General features: G+C 46.4%; 1 protein-coding gene across 2 annotated transcripts in view; it reads left to right on the top strand.

The window, feature by feature from the left end:
- Positions 1-22986, top strand: part of CD79A (CD79a molecule) — a 180338-nt gene extending 157352 nt beyond the window's left edge. The window contains exons 4-6 of one of the 2 annotated variants that reach the window (XR_015297664.1): positions 15631-15699; positions 18703-19021; positions 19092-22986. Coding sequence is in view for 1 of the 2 variants with exons in the window: in XM_086933025.1 (XP_086789151.1) it covers positions 15631-15699; positions 18703-18816 (183 nt within the window). In the remaining variant the exon portion in view is untranslated. Of the gene's footprint in view, positions 1-15630; positions 15700-18702 lie in introns of both variants that reach the window. The other variant, XM_086933025.1, reaches the window with a different exon arrangement.
- The last annotated feature ends 559 nt before the right edge of the window (positions 22987-23545 follow it).

The following is a 23545-nucleotide window of genomic DNA, read 5'->3' as shown; positions in this document are numbered from 1 at the left end:
GCACTCATGTTGTTGTACGGCACTCATATATCAGCACACATCTTGTAGTACGACGCTCATAAATCAGCACACATCTTGTTGTACGGCGCTCATATATCAGCACACATCTTGTTGTAAGGCGCTCATATATCAGCACACACCTTGTTGTACGACGCTCAAATATCAGCACACACTTTGTTGTACGGTGCTCATAAATCAGCACACATGTTGTTGTACGGCGCTCACATATCAGCACACATCTTGTAGTACAACGCTCATAAATCAGCACACATCTTGTTGTACGGCGCTCATATAGCAGCACACATCTTGTTGTACGGCGCTCATATAGCAGCACACATCTTGTTGTACGATGCTCATATATCAGCACACATGTTGTTGTACGACGCTCATATATCAGCACACATGTTGTTGTACGGCGCTCATATATCAGCACACACCTTGTTGTACGATGCACAAATATCAGCACACATTTTGTTGTACGGTGCTCATAAATCAGCACACATGTTGTACGGCGCTCATATATCAGCACACATCTTGTAGTACAACGCTCATAAATCAGCACACATCTTGTTGTACGGCGCTCAGATATCAGTACACATCTTGTTGTACGGTGCTCATAAATCAGCACACATGTTGTTGTACGGCGCTCATATATCAGCACACATCTTGTTGAATGGCGCTCATATATCAGCACACATCTTGTTGTACGGCGCTCATATATCAGCACACATCTAGTTGTACGACGCTCATATATCAGCACACATGTTGTTGTACGGTGCTCATATATCAGCACACATCTTGTTGTACGGCGCTCATATATCAGCACACATCTTGTTGTACGGCGCTCATATATCAGCACACATCTTGTTGTACAGCGCTGATATATCAGCACACATCTTGTTGTACGACACTCATATATCAGCACACATCTTGTTGTACGGCGCTCATATAGCAGCACACATCTTGTTGTACGGCGCTCATATATCAGCACACATCTTGTTGTACGGCGCTCATATATCAGCACACATCTTGTTGTACGACGCTCATATATCAGCAAACATCTTGTTGTACGGCGCTCATATATCAGCACACATCTTGTTGTACGATGCTCATATATGAGCACACACCTTGTTGTATGACGCTCATATATCAGCACACATCTTGTTGTACGGCGCTCATATATCAGCACACATCTTGTTGTACGACGCTCATACATGAGCACACACCTTGTTGTACGACGCTCATATATCAGCACACATCTTGTTGTATGGCGCTCAAACATCAGCACACATCTTGTTGTACGGCGCTCATATATCAGCACACATCTTGTTGTACGGCGCTCATATATGAGCACACACCTTGTGTGCGGTGCTCATATATCAGCACACATCTTGTTGTACGGCGCTCATATATCAGCACACATCTTGTAGTACGGCGCTCATATATCAGCACACATCATGTTGTACGACGCTCATATATGAGCACACACCTTGTTGTACGACGCTCATATATCAGCACACATCTTGTTGTACAGTGCTTATAAATCAGCACACATGTTGTTGTACGGCGCTCACATATCAGCACACATCTTGTTGTACGACGCTCATATATCAGACACACCTTGTTGTACGACGCTCATATATCAGCACACATCTTGTTGTACGACGCTCATATATCAGCACACATCTTGTTGTACGGCGCTCAGATATCAGTACACATCTTGTTGTACGGTGCTCATAAATCAGCACACATGTTGTTGTACGGCGCTCATATATCAGCACACATCTTGTTGTAAGGCGCTCATATATCAGCACACACCTTGTTGTACGACGCTCATATATCAGCACACATCTTGTTGTACAGTGCTTATAAATCAGCACACATGTTATTGTACGGCGCTCATATATCAGCACACATCTTGTTGTACGACGCTCATATATCAGACACACCTTGTTGTACGATGCTCATATATCAGCACACATCTTGTTGTACGACGCTCATATATGAGCACACACCTTGTTGTATGACGCTCATATATCAGCACACATCTTGTTGTACGGCGCTCATATATCAGCACACATCTTGTTGTACGATGCTCATATATGAGCACACACCTTGTTGTACGACACTCATATATCAGCACACATCTTGGTGTACGGCGCTCATATATCAGCACACATCTTGTTGTACGGCGCTCATATATCAGCACACATCTTGTTGTACGGCGCTCATATATGAGCACACACCTTGTGTGCGGTGCTCATATATCAGCACACATGTTGTTGTACGGCGCTCATATATCAGCACACATCTTGTTGTACGACGCTCATACATGAGCACACACCTTGTTGTACGACGCTCATATATCAGCACACATCTTGTTGTACAGCGCTCAAACATCAGCACACATCTTGTTGTACGGCGCTCATATATCAGCACACATCTTGTTGTACGGTGCTCATATATGAGCACACACCTTGTGTGCGGTGCTCATATATCAGCACACATCTTGTTGTACGGCGCTCATATATCAGCACACATCTTGTAGTACGGCGCTCATATATCAGCACACATCATGTTGTACGACGCTCATATATGAGCACACACCTTGTTGTACGACGCTCATATATCAGCACACATCTTGTTGTACAGTGCTTATAAATCAGCACACATGTTGTTGTACGGCGCTCATATATCAGCACACATCTTGTTGTACGACGCTCATATATCAGACACACCTTGTTGTACGACGCTCATATATCAGCACACATCTTGTTGTACGACGCTCATATATCAGCACACATCTTGTTGTACGGCGCTCAGATATCAGTACACATCTTGTTGTACGGTGCTCATAAATCAGCACACATGTTGTTGTACGGCGCTCATATATCAGCACACATCTTGTTGTAAGGCGCTCATATATCAGCACACACCTTGTTGTACGATGCTCATATATCAGCACACATCTTGTTGTACGGCGCTCATAAATCAGCACACATGTTGTTGTACGACGCTGATATATCAGCATGCATCTTGTTGTACGGCGCTCATATATCAGCACACATGTTGTTGTACGGCGCTCATATATGAGCACACACCTAGTGTAGGGTGCTCATAAATCAGCACACATGTTGTAGTACGGCGCTCATAAATCAGCACACATGTTGTTGTACGGCGCTCATATATCAGCACACACCTTGTTGTACGACGCTCAAATATCAGCACACATCTTTTTGTACGTGCTCATAAATCAGCACACATGTTGTTGTACGGCGCTCATATATCAGCACACATCTTGTATTACAACGCTCATAAATCAGCACACATCTTGTTGTACGGCGCTCAGATATCAGTACACATCTTGTTGTACAGTGCTCATATATCAGCACACATCTTGTTGTAAGGCGCTCATATATCAGTACACATCTTGTTGTACAGTGCTCATATATCAGCACACATCTTGTTGTAAGGCGCTCATATATCAGCACACACCTTGTTGTACGACGCTCAAATATCAGCACACACTTTGTTGTACGGTGCTCATAAATCAGCACACATCTTGTTGTACGGCGCTCAGATATCAGTACACATCTTGTTGTACGGTGCTCATAAATCAGCACACATCTTGTTGTACGACGCTCATAGATCAGCACATATCTTGTTGTACGGCGCTCATATATGATCACACACCTTGTGTACGGTGCTCATAAATCAGCACACATGTTTTTGTACGGCGCTCATAAATCAGCACACATGTTGTTGTATGACGCTGATATATCAGCATGCATCTTGTTGTACGGCGCTCATATATCAGCACACATGTTGTTGTACGGCGCTCATATATGAGCACACACCTAGTGTAGGGTGCTCATAAATCAGCACACATGTTGTAGTACGGCGCTCATAAATCAGCACACATGTTGTTGTACGGCGCTCATATATCAGCACACACCTTGTTGTACGACGCTCAAATATCAGCACACATCTTTTTGTACGTGCTCATAAATCAGCACACATGTTGTTGTACGGCGCTCATATATCAGCACACATCTTGTATTACAACGCTCATAAATCAGCACACATCTTGTTGTACGGCGCTCAGATATCAGTACACATCTTGTTGTACAGTGCTCATATATCAGCACACATCTTGTTGTAAGGCGCTCATATATCAGCACACACCTTGTTGTACGACGCTCAAATATCAGCACACACTTTGTTGTACGGTGCTCATAAATCAGCACACATGTTGTTGTACGGCGCTCATATATCAGCACACATCTTGTAGTACAACGCTCATAAATCAGCACACATCTTGTTGTACGGCGCTCATATAGCAGCACACATCTTGTTGTACGGCGCTCATATAGCAGCACACATCTTGTTGTACGATGCTCATATATCAGCACACATCTTGTTGTACGACGCTCATATATCAGCACATATCTTGTTGTACGGCGCTCATATATGATCACACACCTTGTGTACGGTGCTCATAAATCAGCACACATGTTTTTGTACGGCGCTCATAAATCAGCACACATGTTGTTGTACGACGCTGATATATCAGCATGCATCTTGTTGTACGGCGCTCATATATCAGCACACATGTTGTTGTACGGCGCTCATATATGAGCACACACCTAGTGTAGGGTGCTCATAAATCAGCACACATGTTGTAGTACGGCGCTCATAAATCAGCACACATGTTGTTGTACGGCGCTCATATATCAGCACACACCTTGTTGTACGACGCTCAAATATCAGCACACATCTTTTTGTACATGCTCATAAATCAGCACACATGTTGTTGTACGGCGCTCATATATCAGCACACATCTTGTATTACAACGCTCATAAATCAGCACACATCTTGTTGTACGGCGCTCAGATATCAGTACACATCTTGTTGTACAGTGCTCATAAATCAGCACACATGTTGCCGTACGGCGCTCATATATCATCACACATCTTGTTGTACGGCGCTCATATATCAGCACACATCTTGTAGTACAACGCTCATAAATCAGCACACATGTTGTTGTACGGCGCTCATATATGAGCACACACCTAGTGTAGGGTGCTCATAAATCAGCACACATGTTGTAGTACGGCGCTCATAAATCAGCACACATGTTGTTGTACGGCGCTCATATATCAGCACACACCTTGTTGTACGACGCTCAAATATCAGCACACATCTTTTTGTACGTGCTCATAAATCAGCACACATGTTGTTGTACGGCGCTCATATATCAGCACACATCTTGTATTACAACGCTCATAAATCAGCACACATCTTGTTGTACGGCGCTCAGATATCAGTACACATCTTGTTGTACAGTGCTCATAAATCAGCACACATGTTGCCGTACGGTGCTCATAAATCAGCACACATGTTGTTGTACGGCGCTCATATATCAGCATGCATCTTGTTGTACGGCGCTCATATATCAGCACACATCTTGTTGTACGGCGCTCATATATGAGCACACACCTTGTGTGCGGTGCTCATATATCAGCACACATGTTTTTGTACAGCGCTCATATATCAGCACACATCTTGTAGTACGGCGCTCATATATCAGCACACATCATGTTGTACGACGCTCATATATGAGCACACACCTTGTTGTACGGCGCTCATATATCAGCACACATCTTGTAGTACAACGCTCATAAATCAGCACACATCTTGTTGTACGGCGCTCAGATATCAGTACACATCTTGTTGTACGGTGCTCATAAATCAGCACACATGTTGTTGTACGGCGCTCATATATCAGCATGCATCTTGTTGTACGGCGCTCATATATCAGCACACATCTTGTTGTACGGCGCTCATATATGAGCACACACCTTGTGTGCGGTGCTCATATATCAGCACACATGTTTTTGTACAGCGCTCATATATCAGCACACATCTTGTAGTACGGCGCTCATATATCAGCACACATCATGTTGTGCGACGCTCATATATGAGCACACACCTTGTTGTACGACGCTCATATATCAGCACACATCTTGTTGTACGACGCTCATATATCAGCACACATCTTGTTGTACGACGCTCAGATATCAGTACACATCTTGTTGTACGGTGCTCATAAATCAGCACACATGTTGTTGTACGGCGCTCATATATCAGCACACATCTTGTTGTACGGCGCTCATATATCAGCACACACCTTGTTGTACGACGCTCAAATATCAGCACATATCCTGTTGTACGGCGCTAATATATCAGCACCCATCTTGTAGTACGACCCTCATAAATCAGCACACATCTTGTTGTACGACGCTCATATATCAGCACACATCTTGTTGTACGACGCTCATATATGAGCACACACCTTGTTGTATGACGCTCATCTATCAGCACACATCTTGTTGTACGGCGCTGATATATCAGCACACATGTTGTTGTACGGCGCTCATATATCAGCACACAACTTGTTGTACGGCGCTCATATATCAGCACACATCTTGTTGTACGGCGCTCATATATCAGCACACATCTTGTTGTACAGCGCTGATATATCAGCACACATCTTGTTGTACGACACTCATATATCAGCACACATCTTGTTGTACGGCGCTCATATAGCAGCACACATCTTGTTGTACGGCGCTCATATATCAGCACACATCTTGTTGTACGGCGCTCATATATCAGCACACATCTTGTTGTACGACGCTCATATATCAGCAAACATCTTGTTGTACGGCGCTCATATAGCAGCACACATCTTGTTGTACGGCGCTCATATATCAGCACACATCTTGTTGTACGGCGCTCATATATCAGCACACACCTTGTTGTATGACGCTCATATATCAGCAAACATCTTGTTGTACGGCGCTCATATATCAGCACACATCTTGTTGTACGACGCTCATATATGAGCACACACCTTGTTGTACGACGCTCATATATCAGCACACATCTTGGTGTACGGCGCTCATATATCAGCACACATCTTGTTGTACGGCGCTCATATATCAGCACACATCTTGTTGTACGGCGCTCATATATGAGCACACACCTTGTGTGCGGTGCTCATATATCAGCACACATGTTGTTGTACGGCGCTCATATATCAGCACACATCTTGTAGTACGGCGCTCATATATCAGCACACATCTTGTAGTACAACGCTCATAAATCAGCACACATCTTGTTGTACGGCGCTCAGATATCAGTACACATCTTGTTGTACAGTGCTCATAAATCAGCACACATGTTGTTGTACGGCGCTCATATATCAGCACGCATCTTGTTGAACGGCGCTCATATATCAGCACACATCTTGTTGTACAGCGCTGATATATCAGCACACATCTTGTTGTACGACACTCATATATCAGCACACATCTTGTTGTACGGCGCTCATATAGCAGCACACATCTTGTTGTACGGCGCTCATATATCAGCCCACATCTTGTTGTACGGCACTCATATATCAGCACACATCTTGTTGTACGACGCTCATATATCAGCAAACATCTTGTTGTACGGCGCTCATATATCAGCACACATCTTGTTGTATGACGCTCATATATGAACACACACCTTGTTGTATGACGCTCATATATCAGCACACATCTTGTTGTACGGCGCTCATATATCAGCACACATGTTGTTGTACGGCGCTCATATATCAGCACACATCTTGTTGTACGGCGTTCATATATCAGCACACATCTTGTTGTACGTCGCTCATATATCAGCACACATCTTGTTGTACAGCGCTGATATATCAGCACACATCTTGTTGTACGACACTCATATATCAGCACACATCTTGTTGTACGGCGCTCATATAGCAGCACACATCTTGTTGTACGGCGCTCATATATCAGCACACATCTTGCTGTACGGCGCTCATATATCAGCACACAACGTGTTGTACGATGCTCATATATCAGCAAACATCTTGTTGTACGGCGCTCATATATCAGCACACATCTTGTTGTACGACGCTCATATATGAGCACACACCTTGTTGTATGACGCTCATATATCAGCACACATCTTGTTGTACGGCGCTCATATATCAGCACACATCTTGTTGTACGACGCTCATATATGAGCACACACCTTGTTGTACGACGCTCATATATCAGCACACATCTTGGTGTACGGCGCTCATATATCAGCACACATCTTGTTGTACGGCGCTCATATATCAGCACACATCTTGTTGTACGGCGCTCATATATGAGCACACACCTTGTGTGCGGTGCTCATATATCAGCACACATGTTTTTGTACAACGCTCATATATCAGCACACATCTTGTAGTACGGCGCTCATATATCAGCACACATCATGTTGTACGACGCTCATATATGAGCACACACCTTGTTGTACGACGCTCATATATCAGCACACATCTTGTTGTACAGTGCTCATAAATCAGCACACATGTTGTTGTACGGCGCTCATATATCAGCACACATCTTGTTGTACGACGCTCATATATCAGACACACCTTGTTGTAGGACGCTCATATATCAGCACACATCTTGTTGTACGACGCTCATATATCAGCACACATCTTGTTGTACGACGCTCAGATATCAGTACACATCTTGTTGTACGGTGCTCATAAATCAGCACACATGTTGTAGTACGGCGCTCATATATCAGCACACATCTTGTTGTACGGCGCTCATATATAAGCACACACCTTGTTGTACGACGCTCAAATATCAGCACATATCCTGTTGTACGGCGCTAATATATCAGCACCCATCTTGTAGTACGACCCTCATAAATCAGCACACATCTTGTTGTACGACGCTCATATATCAGCACACATCTTGTTGTACGACGCTCATATATGAGCACACACCTTGTTGTATGACGCTCATATATCAGCACACATCTTGTTGTACGGCGCTCATATATCAGCACACATGTTGTTGTACGGCGCTCATATATCAGCACACAACTTGTTGTACGGCGCTCATATATCAGCACACATCTTGTTGTACGGCGCTCATATATCAGCACACATCTTGTTGTACAGCGCTGATATATCAGCACACATCTTGTTGTACGACACTCATATATCAGCACACATCTTGTTGTACGGCGCTCATATAGCAGCACACATCTTGTTGTACGGCGCTCATATATCAGCACACATCTTGTTGTACGGCGCTCATATATCAGCACACATCTTGTTGTACGACGCTCATATATCAGCAAACATCTTGTTGTACGGCGCTCATATATCAGCACACATCTTGTTGTACGACGCTCATATATGAGCACACACCTTGTTGTATGACGCTCATATATCAGCACACATCTTGTTGTACGGCGCTCATATATCAGCACACATCTTGTTGTACGATGCTCATATATGAGCACACACCTTGTTGTACGACGCTCATATATCAGCACACATCTTGTTGTACGGCGCTCATATATCAGCACACATCTTGTTGTACGGCGCTCATATATGAGCACACACCTTGTGTGCGGTGCTCATATATCAGCACACATGTTGTTGTACGGCGCTCATATATCAGCACACATCTTGTAGTACGGCGCTCATATATCAGCACACATCATGTTGTACGACGCTCATATATGAGCACACACCTTGTTGTACGACGCTCATATATCAGCACACATCTTGTTGTACAGTGCTCATAAATCAGCACACATGTTGTTGTACGGCTCTCATATATCAGCACACATCTTGTTGTACGACGCTCATATATCAGACACACCTTGTTGTACGACGCTCATATATCAGCACACATCTTGTTGTACGACGCTCATATATCAGCACACATCTTGTTGTACGACGCTCAGATATCAGTACACATCTTGTTGTACGGTGCTCATAAATCAGCACACATGTTGTTGTACGGCGCTCATATATCAGCACACATCTTGTGGTACGGCGCTCATATATCAGCACACACCTTGTTGTACGACGCTCAAATATCAGCACATATCCTGTTGTACGGCGCTAATATATCAGCACCCATCTTGTAGTACGACCCTCATAAATCAGCACACATCTTGTTGTACGACGCTCATATATCAGCACACATCTTGTTGTACGGCGCTCATATATCAGCACTCACCTTGTTGTGCGGCGCTCATATATCAGCACTCACCTTGTTGTACAGCGCTCATGTAGCACAACAGATGTTTTTGTACGGTGCTCATATATCAGCACACATCTTGTTGTACGGCGTTCATATATCAGCACACACCTTGTTGTATGGCGCTCATATATCAGCACACATCTTATTGTACGGCGCTCATATATCAGCACACAACTTGTTGTGCGGCGCTCATATATCAGCACACACCTTGTTGTACGGCGCTCAGATATCAGCACACATCTTGTTGTACGGTGCTCATAAATCAGCACACATCTTGTTGTACGGCGCTCATATATCAGCACACATCTTGTTGTACAGCGCTCATATATCAGCACACATCTTGTTGTATGGCGCTCAGATATCAGTACACATCTTGTTGTACGATGCTCATATATCAGCACACATCTTGTTGTATGGCGCTCAGATATCAGCACACATCTTGTTGTACGGTGCTCATAAATCAGCACACATCTTGTTGTACGGCGCTCATATATCAGCACACATCTTGTTGTTCGGCGCTCATATATCAGCACACATCTTGTTGTATGGCGCTCAGATATCAGTACACATCTTGTTGTACGATGCTCATATATCAGCACACATCTTGTTGTATGACGCTCATATATCAGCACACACCTTGTCGTCTGAAGCTCAAATATCAGCACACATCTTGTTGTACGGTGCTCATAAATCAGCACTCATGTTGTTGTACGGCACTCATATATCAGCACACATCTTGTAGTACGACGCTCATAAATCAGCACACATCTTGTTGTACGGCGCTCATATATCAGCACACATCTTGTTGTAAGGCGCTCATATATTAGCACACACCTTGTTGTACGACGCTCAAATATCAGCACACACTTTGTTGTACGGTGCTCATAAATCAGCACACATGTTGTTGTACGGCGCTCATATATCAGCACACATCTTGTAGTACAACGCTCATAAATCAGCACACATCTTGTTGTACGGCGCTCAGATATCAGTACACATCTTGTTGTACGGTGCTCATAAATCAGCACACATGTTGTTGTACGGCGCTCATATATCAGCACACATCTTGTTGTACGGCGCTCATATAGCAGCACACATCTTGTTGTACGGCGCTCATATAGCAGCACACATCTTGTTGTACGATGCTCATATATCAGCACACATTTTGTTGTACAACGCTCATATATCAGCACATATCTTGTTGTACGGCGCTCATATATGATCACACACCTTGTGTACGGTGCTCATAAATCAGCACACATGTTTTTGTACGGCGCTCATAAATCAGCACACATGTTGTTGTACGGCGCTGATATATCAGCATGCATCTTGTTGTACGGCGCTCATACATGAGCACACATGTTGTTGTACGGCGCTCATATATGAGCACACACCTAGTGTAGGGTGCTCATAAATCAGCACACATGTTGTAGTACGGCGCTCATAAATCAGCACACATGTTGTTGTACGGCGCTCATATATCAGCACACACCTTGTTGTACGACGCTCAAATATCAGCACACATCTTTTTGTATGTGCTCATAAATCAGCACACATGTTGTTGTACGGCGCTCATATATCAGCACACATCTTGTATTACAACGCTCATAAATCAGCACACATCTTGTTGTACGGCGCTCAGTTATCAGTACACATCTTGTTGTACAGTGCTCATAAATCAGCACACATGTTGCCGTACGGTGCTCATATATCATCACATATCTTGTTGTACGGCGCTCATATATCAGCACACATCTTGTAGTACAACGCTCATAAATCAGCACACATTTTGTTGTATGGCGCTCAGATATCAGTACACATCTTGTTGTACGGTGCTCATAAATCAGCACACATGTTGTTGTACGGCGCTCATATATCAGCATGCATCTTGTTGTACGGCGCTCATATAGCAGCACACATGTTGTTGTATGACGCTCATATATCAGCACACATGTTGTTGTACGGCGCTCATATATCAGCACACACCTTGTTGTACGATGCACAAATATCAGCACACATTTTGTTGTACGGTGCTCATAAATCAGCACACATGTTGTACGGCGCTCATATATCAGCACACATCTTGTAGTACAACGCTCATAAATCAGCACACATCTTGTTGTACAGCGCTCAGATATCAGTACACATCTTGTTGTACGGTGCTCATAAATCAGCACACATGTTGTTGTACGGCGCTCATATATCAGCACACATCTTGTTGAATGGCGCTCATATATCAGCACACATCTTGTTGTACGGCGCTCATATATCAGCACACATCTAGTTGTACGACGCTCATATATCAGCACACATGTTGTTGTACGGCGCTCATATATGATCACACACCTTGTGTACGGTGCTCATAAATCAGCACACATGTTTTTGTACGGCGCTCATAAATCAGCACACATGTTGTTGTACGGCACTGATATATCAGCATGCATCTTGTTGTACGGCGCTCATACATCAGCACACATGTTGTTGTACGGCGCTCATATATGAGCACACACCTAGTGTAGGGTGCTCATAAATCAGCACACATGTTGTAGTACGGCGCTCATAAATCAGCACACATGTTGTTGTACGGCGCTCATATATCAGCACACACCTTGTTGTACGACGCTCAAATATCAGCACACATCTTTGTGTATGTGCTCATAAATCAGCACACATGTTGTTGTACGGCGCTCATATATCAGCACACATCTTGTATTACAACGCTCATAAATCAGCACACATCTTGTTATACGGCGCTCAGATATCAGTACACATCTTGTTGTACAGTGCTCATAAATCAGCACACATGTTGCCGTACGGCGCTCATATATCATCACATATCTTGTTGTACGGCGCTCATATATCAGCACACATCTTGTAGTACAACGCTCATAAATCAGCACACATCTTGTTGTATGGCGCTCAGATATCAGTACACATCTTGTTGTACGGTGCTCATAAATCAGCACACATGTTGTTGTACGGCGCTCATATATCAGCATGCATCTTGTTGTACGGCGCTCATATATCAGCACACATGTTGTTGTACGACGCTCATATATCAGCACACATGTTGTTGTACGGCGCTCATATATCAGCACACACCTTGTTGTACGATGCACAAATATCAGCACACATTTTGTTGTACGGTGCTCATAAATCAGCACACATGTTGTACGGCGCTCATATATCAGCACACATCTTGTAGTACAACGCTCATAAATCAGCACACATCTTGTTGTACGGCGCTCAGATATCAGTACACATCTTGTTGTACGGTGCTCATAAATCAGCACACATGTTGTTGTACGGCGCTCATATATCAGCACACATCTTGTTGAATGGCGCTCATATATCAGCACACATCTTGTTGTACGGCGCTCATATATCAGCACACATCTAGTTGTACGACGCTCATATATCAGCACACATGTTGTTGTACGGCGCTCATATATCAGCACACATCTTGTTGTACGGCGCTCATATATCAGCACACATCTTGTTGTACGGCGCTCATATATCAGCACACATCTTGTTGTACAGCGCTGATATATCAGCACACATCTTGTTGTACGACACTCATAAATCAGCACACATCTTGTTGTACGGCGCTCATATAGCAGCACACATCTTGTTGTACGGCGCTCATATATCAGCACACATCTTGTTGTACGGTGCTCATATATCAGCACACATCTTGTTGTACGACGCTCATATATCAGCAAACATCTTGTTGTACGGCGCTCATATATCAGCACACATCTTGTTGTACGACGCTCATATATGAGCACACACCTTGTTGTATGACGCTCATATATCAGCACACATCTTGTTGTACGGCGCTCATATATCAGCACACATCTTGTTGTACGACGCTCATATATGAGCACACACCTTGTTGTACGACGCTCATATATCAGCACACATCTTGTTGTACGGCGCTCAAACATCAGCACACATCTTGTTGTACGGCGCTCATATATCAGCACACATCTTGTTGTACGGCGCTCATATATGAGCACACACCTTGTGTGCGGTGCTCATATATCAGCACACATCTTGTTGTACGGCGCTCATATATCAGCACACATCTTGTAGTACGGCGCTCATATATCAGCACACATCATGTTGTACGACGCTCATATATGAGCACACACCTTGTTGTACGACGCTCATATATCAGCACACATCTTGTTGTACAGTGCTTATAAATCAGCACACATGTTGTTGTACGGCGCTCATATATCAGCACACATCTTGTTGTACGACACTCATATATCAGACACACCTTGTTGTACGACGCTCATATATCAGCACACATCTTGTTGTACGACGCTCATATATCAGCACACATCTTGTTGTACGGCGCTCAGATATCAGTACACATCTTGTTGTACGGTGCTCATAAATCAGCACACATGTTGTTGTACGGCGCTCATATATCAGCACACATCTTGTTGTAAGGCGCTCATATATCAGCACACACCTTGTTGTACGACGCTCAAATATCAGCACACATCCGGTTGTACGGCGCTAATATATCAGCACCCATCTTGTAGTACGACCCTCATAAATCAGCACACATCTTGTTGTACGACGCTCATATATCAGCACACACCTTGTGTACGGTGCTCATATATCAGCACACACCTTGTTGTACGATGCTCAAATATCAGTACACATCTTGTTGTACGGCGCTCATATATCAGCACACATCTTGTAGTACGGCGCTCATATATCAGCACACATCATGTTGTACGACGCTCATATATGAGCACACACCTTGTTGTACGACGCTCATATATCAGCACACATCTTGTTGTACAGTGCTCATAAATCAGCACACATGTTGTTGTACGGCGCTCATATATCAGCACACATCTTGTTGTACGACGCTCATATATCAGCACACACCTTGTTGTACGATGCTCATATATCAGCACACATCTTGTTGTACGACGCTCATATATCAGCACACATCTTGTTGTACGGCGCTCAGATATCAGTACACATCTTGTTTTACGGTGCTCATAAATCAGCACACATGTTGTTGTACGGCGCTCATATATCAGCACACATCTTGTTGTACGGTGCTCATATATCAGCACACACCTTGTTGTACGACGCTCAAATATCAGCACACATCCTGTTGTACGGCGCTCATATATCAGCACGCATCTTGTAGTACTACGCTCATAAATCAGCACACATCTTGTTGTACGACGCTCATATATCAGCACACACCTGTGTACGGTGCTCATATATCAGCACACACCTTCTTGTACCACGCTCAAACATCAGCACACATCTTGTTGTACGGCGCTCATATATCAGCACATATCTTGTTGTACGGCTCTCATATATCAGCACACATCTTGTTGTATGGCGCTCCCACCCTGCCACCCCCCGCTGTGTGAAGTGTGAGAGTACTTCTCCCAGCACAGGCTTTGGAGTGAATGACTCTCATGAACTCACCCCTCTCCTCTTCTACTGCAGAAACGATGGGAGAATGAGCGGCAGTTTCAGATTAAAAAGCACCTGGAAGAGGGCGAGAACCTGTATGAGGTGAGTGTGGGCTTCAAGGGTCAGACACACACATAAACACACACACACAGATAGGCACACATACTAACACAAACATTGCACATGCACAACCTGTATGAGGTGATGGTGGACTTCAAGGGCCAGGCACATACTTGCACACAAATACACACACACACACACATAGGCACACAGATAGGCTCACTGAAACACAGGCACAACCTACAAGAGGCGAGGATTGTCTTCGAGAGGCAGGTACACATTCACACTCCCAGACTGGCACAACCTTTATGAGGTGAGAGTGAGCTTTGAAGATCAGGCACATACACACACACAGAGGCTCAACCTCTTGAGATGAGTGTGGGCATGCACGCAAACACACATACATACACGCACATGCACTCACACCCAGGCGCAATGTGTATTAGGAAGGTGGGCTTCGAGGGCCAGCCACTTGCACATACAAACACATACACACAGACAGGCACACATAAGCACATACAAACGTGTACACACACGTAGAAACATACAAACAAACACAAGGACTAATGGGCACACACGCAAGCATACCGATAGACATCTATACTGGCACATACACAAAGACACACACAGAAACAGGGACACAAAGACACACAATCATGGGCACACGCGCATACAGAAAGAGAAAACAAAATGCACTATGTGAAACAGGCACATACACTGTCACACACTTGCAGGTGCGCAGATACATTCACGCACGCATACACACAAACCATGCATACAAAAACATATAAAGCGAGAGAACGAGGCTAACACAATCACATGAAGACATTCAAACATGCAGTCACAAAAATGTACCCATATACACCCACACACACACAAAATCACACAGGAACAAACGTACACAAGCACAACTTTTACATACATCCACACAGGCAAAGAGAGACACTGTCACCACACAAACATAAACCTACACACAGATACACAAAGTCTAAGGCACAAGCAAAGACATACAGATACATGTGCAAACATGCACATTAATACACACAAATAAACACACACTTAAAAACCCAGCACACAACAGACATGCCCAGGCACACAAACACATAGGTACTCACTTAGACACCATTGTTACAGACTGACACATGCACACACAGACACAAATAAACACTCTTAGAAAGGGACATACATAGAGCTACGTAGACACAGGCACACTCTGATGCAGGCACACAAAATACAATAAGTCACGCAAACTCTGGCAGACAGACACACAAAACGAAGACACACAGCTACACCCACCGGCGCTAGGTGTCAGCATCCACCAGAGTCAGGAGTTAGCACTCACTAGAAACAGGAGTCATTCAGAGTCAGGGGTCAGTCTCACTAGAGTCAGGAGCCAGCACCTGCAACCACCAAAGTCAGGAGTCAGCACCCACCAGAGGCAGGGATCTATACCCACCAGAGTCAGTGTCAGCACCCACCAGAGGCAGGGATCCATACCCACCAGAGTCAGTGTCAGCACCCACCAGAGGCAGGGATCCATACCCACCAGAGTCAGTGTCAGCACCCACCAGAGGCAGGGATCCATACCCACCAGAGTCAGTGTCAGCATCCACCAGAGCACGAGGTTAGCACTCAACAGAGTGAGGGATCAGCACTCACCAGAGTCAGTGTCAGCACCCATCAGAGGCAGGGATCCATACCCACCAGACTCAGTGTCAGCACATCAGAGTTAGTGTTAGCACCCACCAGAGCACGAGGTTAGCACTCAACAGAGCGAGGGGTCAGCGATCACTAGAGTGAGGGATCAGCACTCACCAGAGTCAGGGGTCAGCACCCATCAGAGGCAAATGTTAGCAACCACCAGATTCAGAGTTTAGCACTCAGCAGAGTCAAGGGTCAGCAACTACTAGAGTCAGGGCTCAGCCACCAGCAGAATCAGAGAACCGCACTCACCGGAGTCAGTGTCAGCACCTACTAGAGTCAAGGTCAGAGTCCACCAGGGTCAGGGTCAGCACCCACCAGAGTCAGGGGTCGGAGGCCACCAGGGTCAGGGTCAGCACCCACCAGAGTCAGGGGTCAGAGGCCACCAGGGTCAGGGTTAGCACTCACCAGAGTCAGGGATCAGCACCCACCAGAGTCAGGGGTCAGCACTCACCAGAGTCAGGGTCAACACCCACCAGAGTCAAGGGTCAGCACTCACCAGAGTCAGGTTCAGCACCCACCAGAGTCAGGGTCAGCACCCACCAGAGTCAGAGGTCAGCACCCACCAGAGTCAAGGGTCAGCACCCACCAGAGTCAAGGGTCAGCACCCACCAGGGTCATGGGTCAGCACCCACCAGAGTCAGGAGTCAGCACACACCAGAGTCATGGGTCAGAGCCCACCAGGGTCAGGGTCAGCACTCTCCAAGGGTCAGCACCCACCAGAGTCATGGGTCAGCACCCACCAGAGTCAGGGGTCAGCACCCACCATAGTCAGGGGTCAGCACCCACCAGAGTCATGGGTCAGCACCCACCATAGTCAGGGGTCAGCACCCACCAGAGTAAGGATTCAGCACCCACCAGAGTCAGGGGTCAGCACCCACCAGAGACAGGGGTCAGAGCCCACCAGAGACAGGGGTCAGAGCCCACCAGGGTCAGGGTCAGCACCCACCAGAGTCAGGGGTCAGCACCCACAAGTGTCAGGGGTCAGCACCCATCAGAGTCAGGGGTCAGCACTCACCAGAGTCAGGGGTCATTTCCAACCAGAGTCAGGGGTCAGCACTCACCAGAGTCAGGGGTCATTTCCAACCAGATTCAGGGGTCAGCACTCAGGAGCTAGCACCTAATAGAGTCACCAGGAGACAAGCTTTACAATCAGAAATCTTTAGTAGCATCAGATACTACCAGCGTTAACGCTCCCTGTGATTCTGGGCTGACCGCTGTCTTTCCTCACCCTGACCCAGGGAGCCAGGTCTAGTTATTTAGCTTTATTTCCTTTCACCCCTGTATCCCCCACCTCACCTGGTGGACCACCATTCCTGACGTTTGCCTTTGTTTTCTTGTCAGGGATTGAACCTGGGCGAGTGCTCCATGTATGAAGACATCTCCAGAGGCCTCCAGTCCACGTACCAGGACGTGGCCAGCGTCCGGCTGCCTGACATCCAGCTGGAGAAGCCCTAATGGGACAGGAAGGCTCCCTCTGTGCCTCTCTCACACTTTACAGCGCAGGGCCTCTCACTTTAGGGGTGCAGGGCCTCTCACTTTAGGGGCGCAGGGCCTCTCACTTTACAGCGCAGGGCCTCTCACTTTAGGCGTGCAGGGCCTCTCACTTTACAGGGCAGGGCCTCTCACTTTACAGCGCAGGGCCTCTCACTTTACAGGGCAGGTCCTCTCACTTTAGGGGTTACAGGGCCTCTCACTTTAGGGGTGCAGGGCCTCTCACTTTAGGGGTGCAGGGCCTCTCACTTTACAGGGCAGGTCCTCTAACTTTAGGGGTACAGGGCCTGGCTCTTTAGAAGGAGGCTTGGCCTCCCTTCAGGGGCGGGGCTTTGCTCCATCGATGTCACCTCCCTTCAGGGGGTGGGGCTTGGCTCCATCGATGTCACCTCCCTTCAGGGGGCGGGGCTTGGCTCCATCTATGTCACCTCCCTTCAGGGGCGGGGCTTGGCTCCATCTATGACACTTCCCTTCAGGGGCGGGGCTTGGCTCCATCTATGATCCTCTTCATTCATTGGGCAAGGCATTAACCCCCCTGAGCTGCTCTTATTTTCGGGGTATAGGATCCGACTCTATCTGTATCTGTGTCCCTTCACAGACCTGCGCCCTCTTTAGTGTTCTCCATCAGGGGGGGGTGGAAGGGATCCCTCTGTGCCCCTCTACCTTCAGGAGGCTAGAGCTTGACTTTCTCTGTGCTCCCTTACCTTCAGGAACGCAGGCCTGACTCCCTTTGAGCTCCTCTTCCTCCAGGAGGCAGGCCTGGTACTCTATCTACTTTACCCCACTTACAGAAGTGAGGGGTATGGCTGCCTCTGTGCTTCTCTACCTATAGATTGGCTGGGCCTGGTTTCTTCTGTTCTCCTCTACTGTCAAAATGGCTGGGCCCAGTGCTTAATTTGAGCGGGTGGTGTCTGGTGCTTGGCACCAGTACTTAATTGTCAACGCTGGCCCTTGTAACATTCTGCCACAAGGTGGCGCTGTCTGGCTAATTTAGAGAAGCCCACTACAATAGTTAATTATTAATTCAATTTACATATAACATTACTTTTACCTTCCTCCTAAGCTATTCTTATAGATTTTGATGCCTTAAATAGTCTTAATTGTCACACTTGTAGGAGTGTGATGGTTAGAAGTTGTGTTGTTTCTATCATTGGCTCCTCTGGCAGGGGCAATATGTGGTGCAAGCTGCAGTGGCCACCTGACGAGAGCCCCGGCACTCATCTTTTACAAATTAAGCACTGGCTGGGCCTGGATCCTTTTGTGCCCCCCCTTCTCTCTGCAGAACAGGGCATAGCGCACTCTATGCCGCTCTGCCTCTGTGGGACAGAAGGTAGCTCCCTGGAGGCTCCTTTGTCTTCAGGGACAGGGCTGCCTGTCTCCCTCTGGGCACCTCTCTCTCTCTCTCTCTCTCTCTCTCTCTTCGCTGCTCTCCCCGTGCGGGGCAGGGCAGGGCATAGGCCCCTCTTGGACCCTTTGTCTCCAGGGACAGGGCTGGCTCTCTCTCTCCTTCTCTCTGTCCTATTGCTGCCTTTGAACAAACCCTGGGCCAGGGTTCATAAAGATTTTGCTGCGACCACAAGAGACTTACTCAGGGATCAGCACCCTGAGTTCAGGAGTAACTACTGTATACTCCTGTCGAGACCAATGGTCCAGAGATAGTGGCCAGAGATATGTGCCCTCTCCTCCACATTCCACGCAGCGCCAAGAAGCCCAGGAAGCTGGGAGTCAATAGTTTACGTCTTCAGACATGGGCAGCACGGCCGGGTGGTAGAGGGGCAGGTGGCCATTCACTGAGCCCATTCCTAAAGATTGGTCTGTGGGTAGCTGTCACTATAACTTATTTTTGACTTACTCAGCCCATACAAGTCGCCATGGTCAACAGGACCACGGCGACTTGTATGGGCTTGCTTCGAGCCTTACGAAAAATCTTGCCGTTACTTCCTCTAGGAGCCAGGGCAGAAGTGGTGCGTAGTACCATCCTCAGTAGGTTAGATTACTGCAACGCACTGCTTCTGGGGGCTCCCAATATCCTGGTATCAAAGTTACAGAGGATTCAAAATATGGCAGCCAAATTGGCTTTATCTCGCCCACGTTCTGCATGGTCATCGGCAGCACTCTCTGATCTCCACTGGCTACCTGTCCAGCAGCGGATTCTTTTTAAGGCCTCATGCCTTCTTTTCAGGGCTTTGCATGGACTGGGACCAACGCTGCTTCAAAATCTTTTCTCCTGGTACCAAGCTGCTAGACCCCTGAGGTCTTCTTCGGCGTTTCTGGTGATGGTCCCCAAGATTAACAGAGTAAGAATGGGCGGCCGTGCCTTCAGCTTTGCGGCCGCCAAATTGTGGAACACCTTACCTCTGTCGCTGAGGAGTAGGCAAGATCTGACTTCCTTCAAGAAGGATCTTAAAAGCCACCTCTTTCCAAGAGCAATGTGGTTTATCACATCTGATGGATTGTTATGGTCACAGCGCCAGGATACCCTTTGGGTGGCAGTTGCGCTTAACAAGTATACATACATACATACATACATACATTACTCCTGGCTTACTCCTGACTGCTCTACAGTAGACCAGAATTTCCAGGAGTACGCACATTGAAAACGATGCTTTCTTATAGCATTTGCGCAAGGCAGCATCCTGACTACCGCGCCCTAGCCCCGACTCAAAGAATCTAATGATTCCAACATACAGGAAGAGATGCCTGGGAGGGCTCGTCTCTGTTCAGGCTCCCATGCTATGGAAATCTCTGCCGGGCAGCTGCAGTTTTGAAAATAATTTCATACAGTTTAGGAATCAATTAAAAACTTGACTTTTCAAACAGGCCTGCCACTGAAGACACCTTTTCTCTTTCTTTCCAACTTTCTCTCCATTTCTCTGACTACTCACATACCAAATATAAGTGTCTCCTTTTTGAATTTCTCCCACCCTCAGTCCCTCCCTCACCTCCTCACCTGTGTCCTCGTGCAGCGGTGTTTCTCGTACACACCTGCAGTGTCTTCCCCTGAATCCCTTGGCTTGGGACCGCGCTGCGGGGAGACCAGAGCTGAGTCGAGGCCAGAGCTCACCAGGCCTTGGCGCTCAGGACCAGGGCGCTTCAGTCTTTGATTTCAATAAAGCCCCCGACGCGACATGGATCACTCAACAGATCAGTAAAGTGACCCTGGCAACAGGGGGTTATAGGGAGGAGAAGCACAATGGCAGGGCGGTGACGGAAACACCTGGCACATCTGGCCCTGGTCTCTGCAGGCACCCGCCCATTAGTGTGTCTCAAAAACAACTCAGATTGCCATTGGGCACTGAATCCGACCGTCCTGACAAGATTGCTAATGCCACGTCAGCATCCAGTGCATTGTGTTACTGCAGCGTGTAAAGTGCATTACTATAGCAGCGCTCCATGGGACAGCTGAAGAGGCGCTATTATAATGCGTGACATTGCATTTCAGTGACGTGATGCGAGCCACCTCACTAAAATGCGTTAGTCTAACGCCTGATGCGTGGGACTTGGCAGGACGGATCTTGGCTTTAGGCTACTCTGACCTGCTGACCTGCAGAATAAAGAGGAAAAAACGCATACGTGGTGAGGGGCAGTTACGGTATTGAATGGCTGTAATGTGGGCAGATCAAAATGTGACAGACACTGCTAGCAAGCAATGGCGGATGAGGTGACCCACTGACCCTCTTTGTTATTATGTATTGATTTCGTGTTATGTAGCAGTATAGCGGCCTTCTCCGCCTTAAAATGCAGCCTTTACCAACAAGAGCAGGGGACGGAGGCGCATTTAACCTCAGCAAAGCAAACTCGGGGTCTCTTGTTTTCATTCGGAGCTTGTTTAAAAATTAATTTGTTTTTTCAGTGTGAAGCCCGTATTCCATATCTTTTCTTTGTTTATATTGTTAATATGTTAAAGTGGCGCTTCATTGAAATATTGAGTAAATAATTTCAATATCTGACATACTGCAAATGAGATTAATGCGCTAGGAATGTAACCTCTTGTTTCCTCCTTGCTTAAAAACTAGCGCCTAGTGTAGCTTTGTGAGTCTTTAATGTGCTGGAAATTATTTTCCTTAAAATGTAAAATGACTGTTATTTTGAATGCTGATGATATACTTGTGCAATAAACGTAAACTGGGCTGACGTGGTTCTCCGTGCTGTGACAGTCTCTGGGGACCTCAGCCGCCTGAGGTGGAATTCCCAGGGTCAGAGGGAAGGCTGGGAAGTGGAAACGAAATATTCGCAAAATATGGAGCTTGTTTGCAGTATGGAGAAAGTAGGAATTCTCACGCTCTCTTAAAACTCTGACAAAATGACATTCAAGGAAATGGCAGCGGAATTTCCCGGGGAAGCGGATAATACCTGGATTTCAAGGAGCTGTGGGACTCTGGGAGAAAAGAGGGTGGGAAGACAAAATACGCTCCAGGCAATTGCCTGGGATGTGTGTAGCACGCCAGGAAGTGTGATGACCCTTCCCAGCAGTCTACACGTTTATTTCATGACAGAAAGCGTTACAGTCTAATAGCAGATCATGATGTGGCCTGCAGGTGGCAGTCTGTGTTAAGGAAAGCGCACCATCTGTGTTAGTATGGATTCGCAGCGCCTTTCGGTATTCCAGATATGACTTCCCAAACATTTCCAGGACTGATTTGGATTTGTGGAGTGGTGGGGCCAGGGAAGACTCTGGGGCCCGAGAGACTTG

This window comes from Lissotriton vulgaris, chromosome 7, assembly GCF_964263255.1.
Source record: "Lissotriton vulgaris chromosome 7, aLisVul1.2, whole genome shotgun sequence".
NCBI lineage: Eukaryota > Metazoa > Chordata > Amphibia > Caudata > Salamandridae > Lissotriton > Lissotriton vulgaris.
Note: the sequence above shows the minus strand (reverse complement) of the source record. Positions and strands in the feature narration are given on the sequence as shown.